The 24,652-nt window shown below is 34.3% G+C and overlaps 1 protein-coding gene across 3 annotated transcripts in view; it reads right to left on the bottom strand.

Moving 5' to 3' along the window:
• The window catches only part of ADK (adenosine kinase), an 888,023-nt gene that overhangs the window by 701,606 nt on the left and 161,765 nt on the right, over positions 1-24,652 (bottom strand). For all 3 annotated transcript variants that reach the window (XM_081158526.1, XM_081158525.1, XM_081158527.1), the window contains exon 5: positions 892-1,064. In XM_081158526.1, the coding sequence (XP_081014652.1) occupies positions 892-1,064 (173 nt within the window). The remainder of the gene's footprint in view (positions 1-891; positions 1,065-24,652) is intronic.

Below are 24,652 nucleotides of genomic sequence, written 5' to 3' on the forward strand. Positions count from 1 at the left end.
AAGAGGCAAATAACAAAGGAGGAAAAGAAAGGGAGACAGGAAATGGGAGAGAAAAGACTAAACACTTTAAGCTCTAAGGAATGTAAAATATCTAGTGAATCACCATTTAAAAAAACATCATCTTTGGTGATTCTAACAATTTAATATTTAGAAAAGCTATCTTGTTTTTTCCCTCGCAAAGGAGAAAAAAGCCTATGCTGATGAGCAATATGGTAATAATGCTGTTAGCAATGTATGAATGTACTAAAGGAAAACCTCCATGTAGTTGCAAAAGGCACAAATACAACCAATGCATGGAAGGCTCTGAGGAATACATTCAAAGTTCATATAAAGAAGAATTTTTAATAAGTAAAACTGTATAGAAATGCAATGAGTTGTTTCTTGAGTGGTACATTACCCATAACTGAGTTTGTTTAATATGGATGAATGACTATTTGCCAGAAATGCTTAAAATGACCTAATTCATATGAGACTTGATATAACATAGTATTTTATATGTTAAAAAAATACATATGAATATGTGTATGTGTGTATTCCAATATTCCAATATCAAGATATAATGAAAAGAACATTTCTTTCTAATCCCAGTTTGGCAAAAAACTAGCTATAAGACACTGAACAAAATGTTTTCCTTTTCTGATCATAATTATAAGAAGTAGACACTAGACTAGATCATCTTAAAAATTTCATTCCATTATACCTCATGGAGACAACAGCAGGTTCAACAAAGGCAATTTTTTTAAAAAAGGAAAAATGATATAAGGTAAAGTTTATTAAACATTAAAAGCAATTATAAACATGAGATCTAAATTCCAAAATTAGACTGAAATTCAGATTTTACCAGTATTTAAATAGCCAATTAGTATAAGCTTCCCTTGGAATTACACTGACCTGTTGCCACCAGTGATACATGCAGCACAAGTGCCCGTTGGTTGCTCATTCTGTTCATAGTAATGAGCATCCACATGCGCTTCAGCAGCTTTTTTCTTCAGGATCTCTCCAAATTTATCCATCCCAATGCATCCAAAAAACGTTGCTGCTTTGTGTGGCTTCTGAATCATCCACTGAAAAAGAGGAACATAAATAACTTTAGTGGGCCAGAAAATGGTACACTATAGTTCAGTATTCTGTCGTAGACAGTGGCATAAAAGGGATACTTTATTAGAAGCTGTGGCTGTTATGAATGGAATTCCAATTCTGTAATACCACTTATGATAACAAATTTGATATAACAATCACATAAAATCTTATTATATTACTTTTGGGGAGAGAAATAGAGCATAGTGGTTAAGAACTCAGAATCTAAAGTCATATAGATCTTAGGTCAATGCTGGCTTGATACAGAAAAATAATAGTGATTTCCAATAGAAGTAGTATAGTAATGTCATTAAAAGCCCAGCATCTTTACTGAAGACTGCGTGGGTTCAAATCTTGTCTCTGCCACTTACTAGCTGTATGAGTAAAAACATGTCACTTAGCATTTCTATGGCTCATTTTCCACATCTGTAAATTTTAAAAAAATCATAAATACACCTCATAAAGTTGTTGAGAATTAAATACTTTAAACCACACTTAGATAAAGCATAAATATAACAGCTGAGAACATGTGTTGTTCTATACATTACATTTATTCATGTAGAAAGCTTGGTTAAATGATCAACCATGTCTGTTTTCCATAGTAAAATACAAAAACAAACTCAATGGCAAATATTACTATGATTATTTAACAATATGTCATCAAAATAATAGAAAACCTCATTCAGTGAAAGCGAAGTCATTAAAATGTAATTCAGCCTAATTATAATAAAAATTTACATGTTCAAACTATAGTCTGAAAAAAGGTACTATATCAACACACTACTAGGCTTAAATTTGACTTATAACACTTCTATAATCAGGATTTAAATGAATTGCAATGTTTTCATTACAAATAAATATTACTTAAAACTGCAAGACAAAAATGGACAAATAATGGAAATATTCAGCAGGCTTTATTAGTATATGTAATTCCACTGTTAAATATTTCATCACAGGAAACTGGCTAACACTCTGGCTATTTTTGACATCACCATATTTAGGAAACTGACAAAATGTCTTGTCCTAAAGGCTACCCTTGATCAGTGATTTCCTCTCATAAGTTAGTCAATTTAAAATAAGAGTTTAGCCCTGGCCGGTGTGGCTCAGTTGATCGAGCATCGTCCCAGGCACCAACAGGTCACCAGTTAGATTCCTGGTCAGGGCAAATGCCTGGGTTTCAGGCTTGATCCCCAGTTGCAGGCGTGCAGGAGGCAGCAATCGATGTTTCATTCTCACATCGATGTTTCTTCTCTCTCCCTCCCTCTCCTTTCCTCTCTCTAAAAATCAATAAAAACAATTTTAAAAAGCCCTGGCCAGCGTGGCTCAGTGGTTGGAGCATCAGCTCACCAACCAAAGGGTCTCAGGTTCGATTCCTGGTCAAGGGTATGTGCAGGAGGCAACCAATCAATGTGTCTCTCTCACACTGATGTTTCTCTCTCCCTTCTCTCTCTCTCTCTCCCCCTCACCCCTTCAGTCTCTCTGGAAAATCAATGGGAAAAGTATCCTCGGGTGAGGATTAGCAAAAACAAAACCAAAAACAGTTTAATAAGCCAAAGCAGACATACAAAAGAAATAGAAGCCATGCTCACTGCTTCAAAGCACTTAATAACCTAGCTGAGTAAGCAAATATGTCATAATCAAGAAAGTTGAAAGATTAAAATAAAAATCTTTTGAAAGTTTATAAATTAATTTGCTAATAGTTGTTAAATTTTTAGTGCATCTCTAACATTATCTCAAATACAATGTGTTACCAACACCTAACCAATCTGTTTCCCACCATTCTGATATCCAAACAATAAACATTTAATGCATGTGTGCTAGAGGAAAATGACAGTGACCTGAATACAAAGACGCAACCACATTTTCAGATTCTCTAGGAAAGAACTTCAACCTTGTTCAAAACCTCTGGTTTTGTTCCTTCTTTTAGCTAAAACAAATTGCCCAGCCTTTCTTTGTTTATATATTTATAGTATATCCTTAAACACCTATCTTTAACTTCTACCTCTTAGCCCTGACGGTGCGGAAAGGTCCAGAATTACCCATGTGTTGTGCATAACTAGAAAACAAATCTAAAAGGAAACTACAGAATTTTCAGACATTGGACAGGGCAGGACTGTGATCTGTGATAGAAAACAAGGGGAGCCCTGACATCATAAACTCTGCCAGGGGGCAATTTCCAGGCTATAGTGCAGAGAGGGAGAAGCCAAACAGCCTGGCATTCTCAGTGAAATGAGAGAACAGAGATAAAGCATTCAAGGAGAGCCAGAAGAGTAGAAATTGTAAAAAAGAGTCTCAGAGAGCAATGAGCTGAAATCCATATTGAGTAACTCTTGAGGCTTTGGCAGGATACCAATCTGTGCATGCTTAAGAAATATATGAAATCATAAGGAATCTACATAAATGCTCTAGGATTAAAAAGTGACTTTATCAAAGTCTCAGAATTCAAGATCAATGTACACAAATCTAATGTAATTCTATATACTATCAAGGAACAGTTGAAAATTAAAATTAGGAAAACGATATTATTTATAATAGCACCAAAAAATGAAACATAATGGGACAAATTTAAGAAAACATGAGCAAGACCTACACATAGAACACTAAAGAAGTTTGCTAAAAAAAAAAAAAAAACTATATAAAGCTATACTATGTGTGTGAATTAGAAAACTCAATATTCTTATGATAGCAACTTCCCCCAAATTGATTCATAGATTCCCTGCAACCCTAAACAAAATCTCAACAGGATTTCTGAAGATACCAAAAAGCTAATTCTATAATCAACAGTAAAAGAAAAAAGAACTAGAATAGCCAAAGGTTAGAGGTATGCCAGCGTTATAGGAACCAACATTGCTAAATCTTAATTTCTTTAAATATAATGTTGATTATACAACCTATGAACTTGGAAGCATGTTTTAAGGATTAGAAATGCACTTCAGTTCAGTAAATGATACCTATTATTATAGTTTGGTTGCTTTTATACAGAGAATGCAAGGGCTCTCACTATACTGTGAATAACGACACCTAACTGAGGAACAAGGAAACCGCAGCTATAATTGATAACTTTAAATAAATACAGTTTGGGAATAAAGGAGTATGGTGTTAACAAAAACAATGAAAAAGAGAAATAAAAGACAATCAGAGGTGTAATGACAGAGTGCAATGTGGGAGGGAAGAGGCTAATGGGAAGAGCGTATCTGGCTAGGTCATTAAATGCACTTTAAGAGTATACAGGCAGCATTCTGTACGTAGAAGGGTGCAAATGACGGTTTATGAGCAAAGGAGTCGGATGATAAGAGATGAGGGCTCATTAAAGAAGCAGGAAGAGAAAATTTATAACTGAATTTAAATGGAGGCTAAATAAATGACATATTAAGCTTCACATCAAGAGTCTTTAACAATATATGGAAAGATTTCTATTAATATTAACTTCATCTTCCAGATGAATTTCCTCTTTGTCACCTAAATGCAATATTTAGAACAATATAATTGACGACGGTGCTCAAGGGCCAATCACTTCTAAAGTAATGCTATATACTTTAATTTATTTCATAATAGAATGACGGATAATGGTACCTAGATACTAAAATAATAGCAAGATAAGCCAAACATAAGAAATTTTATATCAGAAACCCAAAGAGGCATTTCAGAAAAACTAGAGCACAACTAAAAGAGATTAAATGTCAAAACTGGGTAATAACAGCAACAAAGAGATTGCAAAGGGTGGTGAGGAAATCAAAAGTGAAGTAGTTGGTTAGGAAAATAGCATCTATCACATAGCTTAAAGGATTGGCTCTCTCGGAGGATTGCCATGCTACCAAGAGAGACAGGGTGAAAAAGAAAAGTGTTATAAATTTTATTAAGAATCCACTCTCTCTCAATAACTAGTATGTTATGCTCCTTTCCTGCCAAAACTGCTCCATTTCCCCTGCTGACAAGCATCCTATTTATAAAAATTGAAATCCCAGTAATCCTACTATTATCCCAACAATGGTTCTTTTGTTATTTTTATTGTTAAATACCCGTTAACATCTACTTTTCAGGAGAGATTTTGGGAAATTTGGCCTCGTAGGAAAAAAAGATAAACTTTAGACTTGGACACATATAGTTCACCTAGTCCTGTGATGGTAAATTATATACTCTATCAGAGATTATATTTCTTGCAGAATTATTGTGAGAACTGAATAAGACAATGTAAGCAAAGGGCCTGTTACAGAGTACTGATGATGATGACGATGATAACGGCGCTGAGATATAAAATAATTTGTAGTCTAATTTCATTCAACTCATTGTGTAAATATTTTTTGATGATCTACCATTTGTTAAACATTAGTGTAGTAAGAAATAGATAAAGCAGCATTTCTCTATCTCTTTTGTAGGTTTCTTTTCCTCCCCTGGTCCCTTAGTGTTCCACAGGCCTGGATCCAAGGATTACCTGCTCTTCTCACTCTACACAACTTTTCTGGATCTGATCTAATCTACTCCCAGGGTGTACGTGTGAGATATATAAATAGCAGTACATGAGAGTGGCACATATGTTAGACTTTGGGGAGTGGCCAAAGAAAATTTCCTAAGGAATATATGTGAAACTGTGTCCACTCTGAAACTTGTAGAAATTAAGGGACATGGTAGGTGTGGCATAAGATAGTTAATTTTCAGAGGAAGTAGGATGACAAAGAGGCTCAGAAGCAAAAAAGAGGCTTTGGAATTAGAGAACTAAAAGTAAATTCAGTATTCCAAACAGGATTTTGGCACCTTGTATGAAGATGAATACGAAAAGTGTCAAAATGCTATAATCTCTTCCTTAAATCTGTATTCTAAAGATACAGTATTTTCTTTTTTTTCTCTCTTTTTAAATATCTTTATTGATTTCAGAGAGGGGAAGGGAGAGGGAGAGAGAGAGACAGAAACATCAATGATGACAGAGTCATTGATCGAGCCTACAACCCAGGTATGTGCCCTGACCAGGAATCGAACCCCGATCGCCTGGATCCTAGGTCGACGCCCAACCGCTGAGCCACGCCCGGCCGGGCAAGATACAGTATTTTCTAAACTACACAATAAATGCATACTGAATATATTTCACTTGGAGATATTAATAATATAACCATTAATCCAGGTTAAAGGTTTAGTATAGAACCTGGCATAAGATTGGCACAGAATAAATTTTAACTATTATTATAATTACTACTATTATAATTATTACGTGTGCATCAACACCACTATTTTATTGTTATTTCTAAGGCAAACTGTTAAATATTTAGAATACTAAGGAGTTTGAATTTTATCTTCTAAGGAGATTTGTAGCCTGCCAGAGATCCATGGGCCCCTATCAGGTCAAGGTATGTGTGGGAGGAAGGGGGAAATCCATGAACTCCCTGGAATTATAAGGAAACTCTGACGTACTTTTCAGAGAAGAGGATTCACAGATGTCATCAGATTCCTAAAAGGGACTAAGCCACCCACGTCAAGGGGGGAAAGATATAGGGAGAACACGGCTACAGCCAGGAAGGAAGCCCTTTTCCTTTTAAGCAGAAGAGTGACAAGTCATAGGATTGCATCAAATTAACCAATAAAACCATTTAATCCAAAGCTATTTATCCAAATTAAAAAATGCTGTGTAAGTTATGTTTTTTAAAAAAACAACTTCTATTATCTGAAGTTGATACTTAATTTTTTCAACTATCAATAATATGTAGCTTAGATATATTTCCAAAGGTCTCCAAAACTAGGTGATAAAACATAGCATAGCACCTGAATATACTCCAGGTTTTTATTCAATCAGACTTTCACCAGAAGCCTTTAAGCAACACAATTTCTATCAAATAGATAGTATATATTCTACTCCCATGTTCTCCCAAGATTTTAAAAATCATGCCTACTTTAACTTTTAGTTTCTTTCTATGCACAAAAGTGTCTTTCTTTTAGGCTGGAATAAAACGAGTTTTCTTAAGGAGCAATCTGATCTTTTTTTTTTAAAAAAAAAAAAACCTTCTAGAAAATGTCTTTAGAAACAGAATTCAGTATATAGCATTTCCACAACATTATCTGAAATAGTTAAATTCCCTTACATAGTGAAATGGTGTAATATACATATATAGGAATTACATATAGGAATACACTGATGGGGATCAGGACACACTATTCCAAATTATGGCACAATGGTTAAAAAATTTTTGAGGAAATGGCAGAAGCAGGAAGGTACTCTGACCTTCCCTTTCCTTCTCCTGTGAAGCACGTCACAGAACCTGCATGTGAGAAGTGGACCCCTATACCTGAAGGAAGAGAATACCCTCATCCCAAAGACAAAGGGACAGGAAGAAGAATCCCAACAAAAGTTCACCCAGTTTACTATACTTGATTCACACTCCAACCCGTCATATTTCTGCAAGACTTCGTACTCTTCATCAAACCTGGCATAAAAATATTCAAGTCAAACTGTTTCTTTCAGTCTTCGTTTCCTTAGGAAGGCCCCTGTGTTGCATAAAACTTACATTAAATAAATTTGTATGCTTTGTCAGTTTCACTTTCAGACCCAAGCAGAGACACTAAGAGGGTCGAGGAAAATGTTTTCCTTCCCTACCACTCTCAAGCAACGTCAACGTAAAGGAGATGGTAGCGATGGCTGCTCTTGTTTAGAGGACATATTATTCATCCATATATTTATCATAATTTCAAAATAACTTCTAAAATTATTTTATCATTTTTCCATTATACTCCAGACATTTCCCCCTGACAACTTGAGAAAAATTGTGCTAAACTAAATACAAACCAAAGGTTCAGAGAAGAACACTATAATTAGCTGAAGATGAGCTAGAAACAATATAATTAGAAGCTGAATTATCAAGTACTTACTATAATTTGGGCATTATGCTAGTCCTTTATTTACTATGCTATCCCAGTAATCTCAACCACCAAGCATGAGATAGATACTTACTACTCCAATTTCAGAGGTGAGGAAAGTAGGTCAGTGACAGAGCTCAACTCTGTATGATTTTAGAAAGTATATTCTCTTTTTTAAACATATGTTTATTGATTTTAGAGCGAGAAAAGGAGGGGGAGAGAGAGAGATAGAAACATCAATGATGAGAGAGTCATTGATCGGCTGCCTAGCCCGCAACCCAGGCATGTGCCCTCACCAGGAATTGAACCCTGATCACCTGGATCCTAGCTCGACGCTTAACCACTGAGCCACGCCTGGACGGACAAAAGTATATTCTCAATCATTACTCTAGATAGGAGGAAAGAAAGGGATACTCTCCATCATTCCTCTAGATAAGAGGAAAGAAAGGGAAGTAAAGAAAATCATGCTGGAAGGAGTGTCATTAGACGTCAGACATACAGCTGGCTTGGAAAAGAATAAATGTGCGACCATGTATAAGTAACTTCGTCTCTCTAGCTATAATTGTCCTCAATTGTAGAAGTGAGGAAATTATGATGATTTTCTAAGAGATCCATCACTTCAAGCCATAAAAAAAATAGAATAATATGCTGTATATAAAATAAGAAAAAAATCGCCATTTAAGTTTATTGTGGCCAAATAAAACTGGGTCAGAGAGGTGGAAAAGAGTAAGAAACCTTCAGAAAAAAAATACAATGGGTCTTTAGAAGTAAGAATGTCACTCAGATACATTCGTCCAGAAATTCTACCAAATCTACTAAGAAGCGTGCCAACTAATAACAAAAGAACAAGAGAAAATTTTAGAAAAATCCTTCTCCTTTATTACTTTTAGCATACACATTATAAAAAGCAAAATCTCTTAAAGGCAGTAAACATCTGCCCATAGACACCTATTTAGAAGCAACATCAAAAATATAAGGCAAAGGTCAAGTCAAAGTTTATTGACAATGATGAACTATGACAGCCTCTATTAAATTACCCCTTCCTTCAAGGTGTATGTGATCAAAGCAGCAAAGATATTTTCACTCAGTCACATAACAAGCTATTTGTTGAGATTGAAACATCTGGTCAATATCTCCTAACACTGCAATTTCATGCACAGTTAGCATTAGGGCACATTTCTTCTCCTCTTCTTACAGGGTCCATAAGGGTGGCACATATGGCTGATCATTTCATTCAAAAAGGATTCAATTCAAGGCATCACACACAATCGTCTGTGCTTTATGATGTTTTAAGTCTACCTGCCATCGTTTTCCATCATCATTGCTCACTGCTGTTCTTTTCTACTATAAAAGCCTGCAAATATGACAGAGCACTTAAAGCTTAACAGCTTTCCTCCATTGGAGTTAGAAAGCATTTAGGGCAAAGGAATCTATAAAGTGGCAGGTCGTTTTCTATTGTCAAAAACTCACAATATATTAAACTATTTACCATTTAAGCAAAGATCTAGTACAGATTAGAAAAGTAATGTTTAATGTCAAATCAAATGCTTAATTTTCTATACGACAGATCTACTGAAAGTATATTCTTTTGGTATAATTTTAGTTATAATAAATGACTTGAAAACAATATAATAGGAACATTTAAAAATTAATTTTAATGGGTTTTCAGAATTATTTTTTACTTGACAAAGAATAATTCTATACTAAGAGAACAGAGATGCTACAATTTTATCAATCCTATATGATGAAAAATTTCCACTTAGAATCCATGCATTAGTTGTCATGGTAGCAGGGCCCTTTCTTAAACACTCACTGTAGTAAACCTGAACTCACACCATAGATTTCTCTTTCTTCCATTTTTCCTTTAGAATAATAGCTTCAAGGGAAAAACAGAGTATGGGTAGGGGACATCTTTAAAGCTACTGTTTCACATTTCCTTTCACACATTTCCATGGCAGGTAGTATAACTGTATGAATACAGGTATCTTCTGAAAGTAAGAATTTGCCTAGATGTTAATAGCTGAATAAATTTCAATGAGGAAATATTCTCCTAGTATAAAGAATCACTCATGCCCATCTTAATAAGCAATATGCAATGGCTGATTACGGAAGGATAATACCAAAATAATAAGACAGAACTGAAATCTAGGTAAGATGTAATGTCCAGCTCTGCTACTCTAGCAGATAATGTAAATATGCTGTTTGCTCATTTGCTTATTAATTTAGTCAGTCAATCCAATCTAAAGGTATTTATTGAATAGTTCTATGGACCAGGAATCATGTCAGCACTGAAATACAATGCTGAACAGTTCACACATGGTCTCTACCTAATGGAGATTCCAAGCAAAACAAAATGCAAACAAAACAAAAACATTAAACAGAGAAATAAAATAATTGTAAGAAACACTATGAAGGAAAAACCAAATGGCTGAGGACAACAGGTGGGAGAGGGGCAAGGACAGAATCTACTTTGAATAGGCCTAAGGATATTTAACAGACAAAATATGCAAATGAGCTAATCAGGCAAAGTGAGCTTGGGGTTGGAGAGAAAAAGAAAGAAGAGCCAAATGCAAAGCTTCTGAGAGAGGCTGGCATATTTTAAAAAATGTGAAAATCAGTGTGGCTAGAGCAGGGAATGTCCGGCCCCCAGGCCATAGGCCCTCGAAATCATTTAGTCTGGCCCTGGCAAGGCCTCACCAAAGAGAAGCAGTTCCAGCCATAACATTAGGGGTGAGTTAATTAAATGTTTGACCAAATATAGCAGGCTAATTTTTAAGTTGATAATTTTGTGTGACTCACAAATGATGTTATAAATATCCAAATGGCCCTTGGCAGAAAAAAGGTTCCCCACCCCTGGGCTAGAGCATGGTAAGGAAGAAGGGAGAGTAGTTAAGTAAATTTGGAAAAATATGCTGGTTCCAGATCATGCATACCTTTTTGGCTATGATAAGGATAACAAATTTTATTCAGGGTGCAACAGGATGCCACTGAAGGGTTTTAAACAAGAAAGTGAAATTATTAAATTTAAATAGGATCACTTTTGTTACTGTATATACAAGTATATTTATATTGTATATTAAAGAAGATGAAATATAAGATAAATTAGGAGAGCATTATTCACACCCCATATCAGTCCTTTGGAAAAGTTATTGGTCTGACTTGCTGTTGGGTCTCATAGTTTTATGGTGCTCCTGTACACACAGAATTAAAAATTTGTTTTTCTTCCGTTAATCTGGTTTATGTCAATTTAATTAAATTGTTAGTTCAGCCAAAGAATCTGGAAGGGTAGAAGGAAACATTTTTCCTCCCCAATAGCTCTATCCTGAAATTATTTCCAGATTTTAACCCTCCTTTTTTTCATCCACTCTTCATTCATTCAGCTACTACTCCCCACCCAACTTACCAAAGCCTCTTGCCTGGATTGCTGCAATAGTTTCCTAATCTCCTTGCTTCCATCCTCAACATTTTCCTTTACAATGTAAGTCAGTGCACTTATCATTCCTTTACTTGAAACCCTCAATGCTCTCCACATCACTCAGTAAGAAGCAAAATCCTTATGATGTCTACGAGGCCGGCCCTAGAGGGTCAAGCCAATCTTCTTTACCTCCTATGGCCTTACTAACCTCATTTCCTGCTGTTCTTCATATTCTGCTCCAACCATACTTAACTCCTTGCAAAATTCTGAAACATGCCAAGCATGTGGCTCAGTTAGCATATGCTGACATCTCTACTATACCAGACTTCCCCAGCTACGCAGATGGCTCTTCCCTCATCTTGAAAGTCATTACTCAAATCTTACTTTCTCAACAAAACTGTTCCACACACCCTATTTAACATTGTAAAATGCTCCTTTTGTACCAACATTTACAGTATCACGACTACACTTCTACTTTTTACCCTCTTTCTTTAACACCTAATCCGTTTACATACTACATTCATTATATTTCTCCCTCCCACTAAAATATGAGCCCCATGAAGGCAGGGATTTTTATCTGTTTTGCTCACCAATGCATCCCCAGCACTTGACCTATAGTAGATAACAGTATGTATTTAATGAATTTTATCTTATTAACATATCAATAGATCCCCAAAGAGAGATCAATTGATCGCAAAAATTTATTTTGATGATATTCACTATATTCCTAAAACATACTTGCTTGATGTAAAACAAGAATAAAATAAGAATAACACAACAATAAAATATTTCAATAAATATTAGCTATTAATATTATTCAAAGATTCATGTTATCACTGCCATTATTAAACAGTGTATGGCCAGTATAATTATATTTTAAAATTAAATAGAGCACTAAAAATATTAAAAAGGTGAAACATAATGTCACAGTCTGCAAAATAAATGGGAGTTTTAAAAACAAACATACTCATTTTTTGCATATTATGGAAAATAACTCATTTACTGCCCCTTTCACAGATGAAGAATTGATGCAAAGAAAGGGTAAATAAGCTCCCAGGACCTAAATCTATACCTTCTACCAACAAAGCCCAAGGTTGAACCACTCTCTGTAATAGTCACTGAAGGGAATACACTAAAAAATTACTAGAAATAATAAAGTTAGGTAACATGTTCAGTTACTGAAGTATGTGCTTTAAAAACTTTCTCATATACCAATAATAACTTATTAGAAAAACAATAAGGACATGTAATATACAACATGATGACTATAGTTACCACTGCTGTATTATATATATGAAAGTTCTTGAGAGTACTTCTAAGAGTTCTCATTACAAGGAAAAATTTTTTCTTTTTCCTTCATTTCATTTATTTTATCTATATGAGATGACGGATTTTAACTAAACTTACTGTGATAACCATTTAACTATACATATATATGTTAAACCTTTATACTGTATACCTGAAACTCATAGAGTTATGAATGTCAATTATTTCACAAGAAAACTGGACAAAAAATTTAAGGATAAATTCCACATATAATAGCAGTAAGAAGAAACCACACTTGGAGCCATTGATCAATCTTAGCATCACTAAAAGTAGAACAACCAGATATGGTATGAGATATAAGAGAAATGATAGAATAGCACTGTTGAAAGTTCTTGCCTAAAGAAATGAAAACTTCATCTAATCAAACCTCTATCTCTATGAGCAAATATTAAATATGAAGTAATATGCTATTTAGCCTCCGTGTGTTTGAATGTTTTTGAGTGTTTTTATTGCAGTTGATTTCTAATTTCATGCCATTGTGATCTGAGATGCTTGATATGATTTCAATCTTCTTGAACTTGTAGAGACTAATTCTGTGTCCTAAACATGTGGTCTATCTTTGAGAATGACTCAGGTGCACTTGAGAGTATATTCTGCAGCTTTGGGTGAAATGTTCCATAAATATCAATTAAATCCATCTAATCTAGTGTGCCATTTAGTCACTGTTTCTGTGTTGCCTTTTTGTCTGGAACATCTATCCAGTGAAGTCAGTGGGGTGTTAAAGTCCACAGCTATGACTGTATTGCTGTTGATTTCTCCCTTAAAGTCCTTAAGGTTATTACTGATAGGTCCTTATTTATTGCCATTTTAATTCTTTGTGCCTATGTTTCTCTCTCTATTTCTACTTCTAATTACAGCAGTCCCTTTACCATTTCCTGCAATGTGGTTTGAAACACTTAAAAACGTTCAAACACATGGAGGCTAAATACATGTTATTAAACAATGAATGGGTTATCAATAAGATCAAGAAAGAAATCAAAAACTTCCTGGAAAGAAATGAAAATGAACACACAACAATCCAAAATCTATGGGACACAATGAAAGCAGTATTAAGAGAAAAGTTCATAGCACTGCAGGCCTACTTCAAAAAGCAAGAAAAATTTTTAGTAAACTATCTAACCCTACAACTTAAAGAATTATAAAGCTCCCCTGTGAAGCCATCCAGACCAGGGCTTTTATTTGCTGGGAGTTTTTTTTATTGCTGCTTCGATTTCATCAGTTGTTATTGGCCTATTCAGGTTTTCTGATTCTTCCTGACTCAGTTTTACATGATCTCACTCCTATGTGGGATCTAATAAACAAAATAGACTGAGGAACAAAATAGATCCAGAGACATAGACGCATGGAACAGACCGATGAATCTCATGGGAAGGCGGGGGTGGGGGAGAAGGTCGGGAGAGATCAATCAAAGAACTTATATGCATATATGCATAACCCATGGACACAGACAATAGTGTGGTGAAGGCCTGGGGGGTGGCAGATGTGGGGTGGAGGGATCAATGGGGAAAAAAGGGGGAGATATCTGTAATACTTTCTAAACAAAACTAAATAAATATGAAGTAAATAACCAAATCCAGAAAGTGAGATAGTCTATAGTACAAATAACTGAGTTTCTCTTTTTAAAAAAAGTCAGTGACACTTTTAAAAGGGGGACGCAGGATTACTACTAAGTCAAAGATACAAGGTATAAATGCAATGTTTGAATTCTTGTTTAGATCTGGCTTCAAACAAACCTATCACAAGTGGATATTTTTAAAACAATTATGAAAATTTAAATATGAATTGAATATTGAATAACATTAAGAAATTAATATTTTAAGGTAATAGTATGACAGGGTGTTTTTTTAAAGTATTCCTGTAGAATTTACTCAAAGGATTTATAGATGACATGACAAGATATCTGGCATATGCTTCATGAGAGAAAGAGATAAAACAAGTTTGGCACAGCCTCAACATACAAAGGAACCCCACAATCTGGGAAAACGTATTTGCTAAGGATGTATCTGATAAGGGGCTAATTTCCAAAGTGTACAAAGAACTCATACTACTCAGCAAGAGGAAGACAAACACCCAATTAAGAAATGGGCAAAGGACTGAATAGACACTTCTCCAAAGAGGACATACAGGTAGCCAAGACACATATGAGAAAATGCTCAACGTTGCTAATCATCAGAGAGATGCAAATTAAAACCACAATGAGGTGTCACTTCACACCTGCCAGAATGGCTGCCATCAACAACAACAAACGACATGTGCTGGGGAGGGTGTGGAGAAAGGGGACCCCTAGTGCACTGCTGGTGGGAATGCAGACTGGTGCAGCCACTATGGAAAACAGCGTGGAGGTTCCTCAAAAAATTAAAAATGAAGCTGCCTTGTGACCCAGTGATCCCTCTTCTAGGAATATATCCTAAGAATCCTGAAACACTAATCAGAAAGAATATATGCACCCCTATGTTCATGGCAGCACAATTTACAATAGCTAAGATCTGGAAACAACCCAAGTCCACATCAGTAGACGAGTGGATAAAAAAGCTGTGGGACATTTACACCTTGGAATACTATGCAGCTATAAAGAAGGATCTCATACCCTTTGGGACGGTATGGATGGACCTGGAGAAAATTATGCTAAGTGAAATAAGCCAGGCAGAGAAAGACAAATATCACATGATCTTGTTTATATGTGGAATGTAATAAACTTAATAAACTGATGTAGAGAATAGATTCAATGACATGGAAGCATAGGTCAGACTGATGAATGTCAGAGGGATGGAGGAGGGCGGGTGGGTGGAGGGGAAGAGAGTAACCAAAGAATTTATATGCATATATGCACAACCCAAGGACAGGAACAATGGTGGGGAGAGGAACTGGGGAGAGGGATGGGACAAGGTGGGGAAAAAATTAATTATAGTGTTTAAAGAAAATAAAAATCAGAAAGAAAAAAAAAGTTTGGCAAAATACTGATAATTATTTAAGCTAGAGAATCAGTACATGGGGTTCATTATACTATTCTTTCTACTTCTGTGTAGGTTTGAAATGTCCTATAATAAAAAGTTAAAATATATACATACCAAATGGGGCACCACACTACTGAGCATCAGATCTTTGTGACAACCTTGCCCCTCTTTTTCTCACACATTTTTGAGAGTGCTTTATCCATTACAGATACTCACTTCCCCCAACCGTCTGCCACACACACAACTTCTTTCTCCCGTATAAGGATCTTAAGTTTATATCTAGTTACAACTACCAGTACTTCCTTTATATTATTTGGCACTCATGCCATGGTTAGGAAATCTGTCCCTATTTTAAAATTATTAAAATAAGTAGCTGAATTTTCTACTTTCTTGGTATGTTTTTCTACATTCTGGTTAAAGTGTGAGGTAAAAGAGTATCCCCTAATGGCTACATACTTATCCCAGCCCAATCTGTATCTTAATGTAAGAAAATAAGAAGACAAACATTTATCCTGAAATATTTATTATAAAACTGTTATTTCTCCTCAATGAACCTACAAATTCCAATGTGATATTTTGAAAAGATCATTATGATCCTTAAATTCACCTGAGATGATAACAGGAAAATACAGTCTGAAAACAATGAACAATTATGATGAGGGAGTGGAGAATTTACTACCAGGCATTAAAATATATTATTTGGCAACTGTAACTGAAACAATTTGATACTGACACAGAAAGAAACCAACGGAAAAAAAACAGTTCAAATACAGACCCAAGTACCTATGGCAAAACAGTCTAGAACACAGATGACATTTCATTGGGATTGCAAAAGAGGGAATCATTGAATAGATTGGGTAAAACTGCCGGTACCTAAAGACAAATAGAGGCAATGGAACCAAACTGTACTAATAGTCATTGAATTTTTCACAACCCTGTGCTCAAATTAAAGATACCAATTTAAGAATTTTTTGAAGAGCCCAAAACCATTGGCTTTTATTAAATATTAACACTTAAATACACATATTTTAAATACCTTATGTAGGGAAATGGGAAGTCTGAATGAAATACAATGGTTTCCTGAGGAAAAGCACCTGCACATTTGAGTTTCTATATGAACTAACTGCTTTTTTATAAAAACTATTTTTATTTAAAATAATGACTGACAGACAAATGACAGTTATTCAGACTTGGGTATCTGACAGACATTTTCTTGAAAATGAAAAAAAGTATGCCTGTCACAAAAATAACTGTCAGGATTTATTGCTAATAATAAAATTTGAGCTTTTAACTGAAAATTGTAATTGTGTAAAACTCATATCCACCGCGGTGAGATTCCCAATACATAAAAGACTATTTTCTTGAGATTGGTAGTGATATATAAAATGAGACATTTTACATTTGCAAGATCTGCATAATTTAATGAACAAAAACTTTACAAAATGACCAATGTATTATAGTAAAATTCATGTATGAGTTAAAGATCCATCCAAAGAGTTAAATAAGTATACATACTTTTTTTTTTTCTTAACATAATAGCTTAGTTGAGATATAATTCACATACCATATATTTCACATTTAAGGTGTACAATTCAATGGCATTTAATATATTTTCAGAGTGTGCATCACTCCATCAATTTTAGAATATTTTCAACACTCCAAAAAGAACCCCTCATCACTTAGCCATCACACCCCAAAACCCTATTGCCACAAGCCCTAAACAACACTAATGTATTTTCTGCACCTATAAATATGCATATTCAGGACATTTCACAGAGATGGAATCATAAAATATGTGGACTTTTGTGAGAGGTTTCTTTCACTTAGTGTAATGTTTTCAAGGTTCATCCATATTGTGGCATGAATCAGTTCTTCATTTCTTTATATTGCCAATATTCTATCACACAGACACTCCATATTTTGCTTATCCATTCAGCAGTTGATAGACATTTGGGTTGTTTCCATTTTTTTGCTATTATGAACAATACTGCTATGAACATTCATGTACAAGTTTTTTATGTAAACATATGTTTTCATTTATCTTGGGCTATATGCCTAGAATTGCTGGGTCATATGGTAAACCATTACTCATCATATCCTTTGTCTACTTTTCAGTTTGTTTTTTTTTCTTTTCTTCTTAATGATGTCAAGAACCCAAAAGTCTGTTTATATATTAGGAAGATTAACTCTTTGTCTGATATATCTTGCAAATATTTTCTTCTATTTCACCTTTGTTTATGGTATCTTTCACCTACCTTTCTGCATTTTTTATGTACCTTAATCTTTATGATTTATGAGATTAGAAAAAAAAATAAGAAATTGACAGAGAAAGATAAGCCAGTAAAGAATACAGAGAAAGGATGACTCAAAGGGTTAACAAAAAAAGAACAAAGAAGAAGTGCTATCTGTCCTGAAAGCTAATGGAAGAAAGTTTCAAAATTGAGGGAGTAAGAGAGAAATGAAATGACCTTAACTGGGTCAATTAGGATCCAGATTTTTAAATGGCCAATGGGTTTGGCAATTACAGAAAAAATGGGTTTGGAAATTATAGTAAAAATGGGTTTGGCAATTATACTAAAAAAGAAGTGTTTCCAAAGAGAAATAGGTTGAGGTCCTTCATTGTAGTTAGTGGATAAAGAATAAGTTGGAGCCCGGTTCTTGTGGCTCCGTGGTTGAGCTCTGACTCAGGAACCAAGTCACCAGCTCAATTCCCAGTCAGGGCCTATGCGGGGGTTTTGGGCTCAATCCCCAGTAGGGGAGCTTGCCAGAGGCAGCAGATCCATGTGTATCTCTCATCGATGTTTCTCTCTCTCTCCCCTACCTTCCTCTCTCTCTAAAATCAGTAGAAATATATATTTTTTAAAAATAATAAGTTGGAGGTAGAGCACTGGTAATAATGAATGTACACTACTCTGTCTGGACACCTGGCAGTGAAGGGAAGGTGGGGAAGGATAACAATTTGAAGTTCTAGAGAAAAAAGAAAATGGAGTAGAGTTAAAAAGGAAAAGTTATATAAACAAATTTCAAGACAATGGGGAGAGAAGTTAAGTAGTTGATCCCTGATGATTTCCATTATATTTACAGAGAAGAATATGAGGTCACTTGCTAAGATTAGGGTAAAGTGGTACAAAAGATTGAGAAAAATCTGAACAAACACAAAGGAAAATGAGAATTGGAATAGAAACCAAAAGTACTGTAGATGCAGACATGTATGAGTCTCTTATGTGCCTTAGAAAATATGCCTTGCACATAGACGAACTCAATAAATGTGTATAAAATTTAATAAGTTTTGGGTAATTAAAAATATAAATGCTCTAAAAAATTTAGTTTTTATGTAAGTTTTTAACATGTTTAATGTAAACCAGTATACTAATATGATAGTTTATGACATGATTTCCCAAGAAGAACATACAATTCCATTTATTTCAATTTCTATAGTCAAATCATTTCCATAATAAAAGCAAAAGTAAAAGTACTAAAATTGCTAAACAACAGTAAAAGTTGTATCTAAATAGAGTTAGAATGAAGACTTCACTAAATGCTCCTAAATGTATTCTGAAAATGATTTTTTAATTAATAAACTAACACTGGGGAGAAATTGGGTGAGGATTACATGGGAACTCTGTACTATCTCTGAAACTTTTCTATAAATCTAAAATTATTCCAAATAAGAAGTTCACTTTTTAACTTTTTATTATTGACACTATTCGAGATGTCCCCATCCCCCCCCACCCCCCCACCCCCCATCCTGGTCCCACTGGCCATCACCATACTGTTGTCTGGGTCTATGGGTTATGCATATGTGTTCTTTGGCTAATTCCAAACAAAAAGTTTATTTTTAAAAACTAGTAATGAACCAACTGTTTTATATTTTTTAACATTTTATTTTGAAATAATTTTACACTTACAGAAAAGTTGGAGAATAATACAGAGAATTCCCATGTACCTTTCAAACAGCTTCCCCTAATATTAATATGTTATATAGCAATAATACAATTATCAAAACCATAAAATTGCTTTTATATTTTGAAGTATTTGTCCCTCATATCATCAAAGTTTTCTGTTTCATAATAGTATTTTTACTGCAAAATTTCTTTTACATAGTTTGCTGGTATTCATCTCAGGTGACAAATAAAAGGACACATTTCCACAAGCAAGCAGAGTGAAAAATATAATAGTGTTCTCACCTATCAATTACATTCTTCAACTTTCTACAATGTATTTCTATTTTGTAAATGGGTAACCTCCAAGTAAATGGATAACAAATTATTATTTAAAAATTTTAAAGACTCACATTAATCTTCAAAAGAATTTATAGAAAGAAAACCTACCATTTCCAAAAATATTACAAGAAGAGCTAAGTGAGGGGTTGGATACCAGGAATTTGTCATAGCATGCATGCATCCATATAATATTATTATGATTTTCATCTAACAGTCTCAGTATCCAAGATACAAGAACGGTGGGTGGTTAGACTGATCTAGAATTGGTGGCATTGTGAAATGAAAGAATACAAAATTGAGAGAAAACTTTAAGTGCAGTCAAATTCTCTAAGTGCAGAGAAATGGCAAATCTGATGGTATTAAAACTTAGAGGTACAAAGGGTAAGAGAATTTTATGAAATAAAAGAACTGAAATAATAGGAGAAAAGTCAGGGAAAGATTGCAAAGGATAAGAGTAGAATATTAGGTTTTGAGATATCATTTCTAGAACTCTAAGAGATGAGTAGGTACAGCATATACACACCATAGAGTCTGCTTCAAAAAGAATCACATTCAACAAACTCTGAAGCTAGGATGATGGCTGAGTTACAGCAATAAAGTCAGGCCGCTACTAGTAAAATTATTCCTCACTTTCCAGTTGGGGAATACTTGATAGATACCTAGACAAGCCACAATAAAATTTACTTAAATATCTTTAAACAATAAATATATTAAAAAATTATAACAAAGATGAAAAGAGGTATATTATACTGTGCTTTAATTTTGTCAGCTTTCAATCTTTCAACAATAAATATAATGTTATCACTTGTTCTTCATAGATGTTATTTATCAGGTCAAGGAGGTTTCCCTCTATTGCTAGTTTACAGAGCAATTTATAAGAAGTGGATGCTGGATTTTGTCGAATGCTTTTCCCATATCTATAGAAATGATCATATGACTTTCAGATGGGAGAGTAAATCCAGTATTTGTTACTTCATCTTGTTAGAAAGAGGGAGCCTCAAATTCTTTTAGCTTTGAATAATGAAATATATTTGATTCAATGAATGCAGTCAAGTATGCAAATATACAGCTCATATTTATAAGAAAAAGACCTGCTTTGAACTCTTCATCTATTGTGAATTAGTAGGCCTTTAGAGAAAATGGCTAACCTCAGTGTAAATGGTGCCAATATCCCATAGATGTCATATTCCAATATACTGCATGATGAGCAATAATAACTTTTCAGACAGAAATGTGAAGTAGATCAGTGAATTTTAACAGAGCTAGAAAGTGTAAATATGAATAATAATTAAATCAATAGCATCTATCATGGCTATGTTAGAAGCATCTGGTGTGATATTAAGAGATAAGTGATGCATAGCCCATTTTAATGTGAGTATATGTTCACAGAAATATAAATTAAGAAATATTAAGTTTAAATAGAAAAGATTTCAAAAGGTTAACTGGATTGGTATGTTGCACAAAGTTGCCATGAACACTAAATTTGTGAATACTGAACAACCTTGTTCCTAAGAGAAATACAGGGTTAGGTTCTTGTAATCCTTTGGTTACATTTTTATCAACCAATCGATATCAATTCATAACTTTGCTTTATGTGTGTTTCTCTTTACAGGCACATTGTTTTACACACACAGGGTGTCCCAAAAACATGTATACACACTTTAACAGTTGATAGCTCAATTGATGTTTCTTACTTTTCAGCCAAACTAAGCTTTGAACAAAGGAAATCTGCCCTAAAATGCTACTGGAAGTTTGAAAACATAGTTGAAGTATAAACACTGCCTTGATAATTATTCAAAGTGTATACACATTTTTTGGGACACAGGGTATCCCCACAAAAATGTATATACACTTTAACAGCTGATAACTCACTTAATTTTCACTCCTTTTCAGGTTTATCTGATTTGAAACAATGGATGAAGCCAGACTAAGCTTTGAGCAAATAAAGTTTATCCACTAGATTTTTTTTATGGGGGTACATAAAAAATAAAGTTTATGGTACAAAACCGGCAACAGTTTACAAATTGAGGGTGCACAAATACCGAACAAAATTATTCTTAATGTTTGAGATTCCATTGCTTCGAATTATCAGCAGTGCCTGGACAAGAACAGTCATCAGTTTGAAAACAGGCATTGACAAAGAAAATTATTCATTTCTGTAGATTCTCTTAAATTTTGAAAATGAACTGTATGTTAATAAACACTGAATTTATAATCATTCAAAGTGCATAGACATTTTTGGGACACCCTATATTTGTACATATAAAGATAAAACAATATATAACTGCATATTAATATATAATATACATGTTCATATTTGGTTCACTAACAATGAACTCACAGTCAATAACACTATAACTCATGCCTGAACAAAGTGTGTCTAACAGTTATTTTCTCTGTAAGGAACATCACAGCCTTCTAGCACCTAGGAGCACTAGACAGCATTTCAACACTATGCTTAAGGGCCATTTTAGACAACAAAAGCCACAAAATGCAGAAAAACATGGTAATAAATACAACACAAAAAAGGCACTTGCTTATAGTATGTGTGCTGAAACACGAAGGCCAAGTGTTGCCTTGTTTGACATCCGATGGTAATATGCACATCGGGCAACTCAAATTTTTTGCTGCTCTGCGTATGTCTGTGAATAACTGCAAAAGTGCCTTGAGTACTGATTTTGAATTTACAAATAAACTTTTACAGAGTAGGCAAATTTGCAAATACAGAATCTACAAGTAATGAGGATCAATTGTATATATAGTCGGATTCAGTGAGGCCTTTATCAACATTTTAAATCAGTGGTTCTTCATTATTTTTTGTATTGAATTCTTTTGAGAATATGATAAAAATTACGTATCCTCCCTCTATTCCAACTGGTAATTCTGAACCACAGTTTAAAAACGCCACCTTTAGCCCGGCAGGGCGTGGCTCAACGGTTGAGCATCGACCTAGGATCCAGGCGATCAGGGTTCGATTCCCGGTCAGGGCACATGCCCGGGTTGCGGGCTGCAGCTGATCAATGACTCTCTCATCATTGATGCTTCTATCTCTCTCTCTCCCTCTCCCTTCCTCTCTCTGAAATCAATAAAGATATATTTAAAAAAATAAAAAAATAAAAACTAAAAACGCCACCTTTAGAGGTCCTAGGCAAATAATTTTTAAAGCATTCCTTGATAACCATTTTACATTTCAACTACAGCTGAACTCTTCATATTTACAGAACAGTAATTATTGCACCTATCATCAGCTTACATTTTCTGAACACATAGGGCAACAATGATTGCGGTTTACCAACTACAATTGATAGAATGTACAATGTTATAGAGGATATAACTCATATGCAGTTTTCGTATTTCCAGAGCAAATTTTTTTTGCCTTTCTTGTAGAATTACTGTTTTTAAAAATCTACAGAACGTAAGCAGAAAAGCAATACATAAATTAATTTAGAGAGCTCTACTTGGCTTCTTAAAATGCTCCAACTTTGGTATATGAACACATAGAGTATGAGGTTTCACAGCACATTGATTTATATCAGCATTAAATTTTATTTGGTTCTGCACATATAAAATATCTAAAAATGTTGACTGTAATCCAGTATCCCTTTAGTCTCAAAGAAAAAAGTTTGACTGTCAGGAACACTTTTATATTTAATTTACATCTGACACATCAACCTGGTAAATGTTTGTGAAATACTAACAAGGGAGCAAGCGATATTTTTTAAGAAGAGAAAAAAGTAAACAGAGAAAACAAATACCAGCAATTACTTCAGCATTAACTAATCACAGCTCGTTAACCGACGAAGGAAATTACACTTTTTTTTTTGTAATTGTATATCAGAGTATGAAGAACTGCTAAGTGGAAATGTTCCATATTAAAAATTTCAAAAAGTACTGGACAACTTACTGCTTTTAAGTACAGGGAGTCCAGAGATGCTGATAATATTCAAGTAATTATAAAAAACGAGACTATAATAATAGAGAACTTCAAAGGTCAAAATGTGGCTCTGCTTCAATAACCATTAAATCAAACAAGATCCTGGATGTGATCATTTAAAAGATATTTCTACATTAAAAACAGAAAGACTAACAACCAAATAAAAAATGGTTAAATAAGTTGAATTGACATTTCTCCAAAGAAAATATACAACAAATGACCAACAAGCACTTAAAAAGATGTTCAATATCATTAGTCAGTAGGGAAATACAAATCAGAAGCACAATGAAATACTACTTTACTCCCACAAAGTAGGCCAAAATTTTTTTAAAAAAGGCAAGAAAAATAACAAGTGTTGGCAAGGATGAACAAAAATTGGAACCTTCAGACACTGCTGGGTAAAACGTAAATTAGTGTAGCCGCTGTGGAAACCAATTTGGGGGTTCCTTATAAAGTTAAATGTAGATTTACCATATGACCCAGCAATTAAACTCCCAGGGATATGTTCAAAGAGATAAAAAACAGGCATTGGAAAGGCAGAAACAGTTTTCTTACTATTTATAAAGGAACTGTATAGAGGGGTCACAAAGATGCAATTTTTCCAGCAAAAAAAATAATTCACAGATGCTGGAATATTTCTGTGAGAGTTAATGAGGCTGTACATGCGGTTCATTTCAGGGCAGCACAGTATTTACTGTATTGATAAGAAGGTAAAAATTATTATCTTGCCTCTGACTGGAACTTATTCCAGATGCTCAAGAGAATGATGAGTTCACTTTTTCCTATTCCTGTATGAAATTTCTGGTCAACAGTAGAGAAACTAACCAAAGCCACAGGTTTAGTTGCTTGTATTACAATTCATATTCCAATTTGTAGAATACAT

This window comes from Miniopterus schreibersii (assembly GCF_964146895.1).
Source record: "Miniopterus schreibersii genome assembly, chromosome: 14".
NCBI classification, from domain to species: Eukaryota; Metazoa; Chordata; class Mammalia; order Chiroptera; family Miniopteridae; genus Miniopterus; species Miniopterus schreibersii.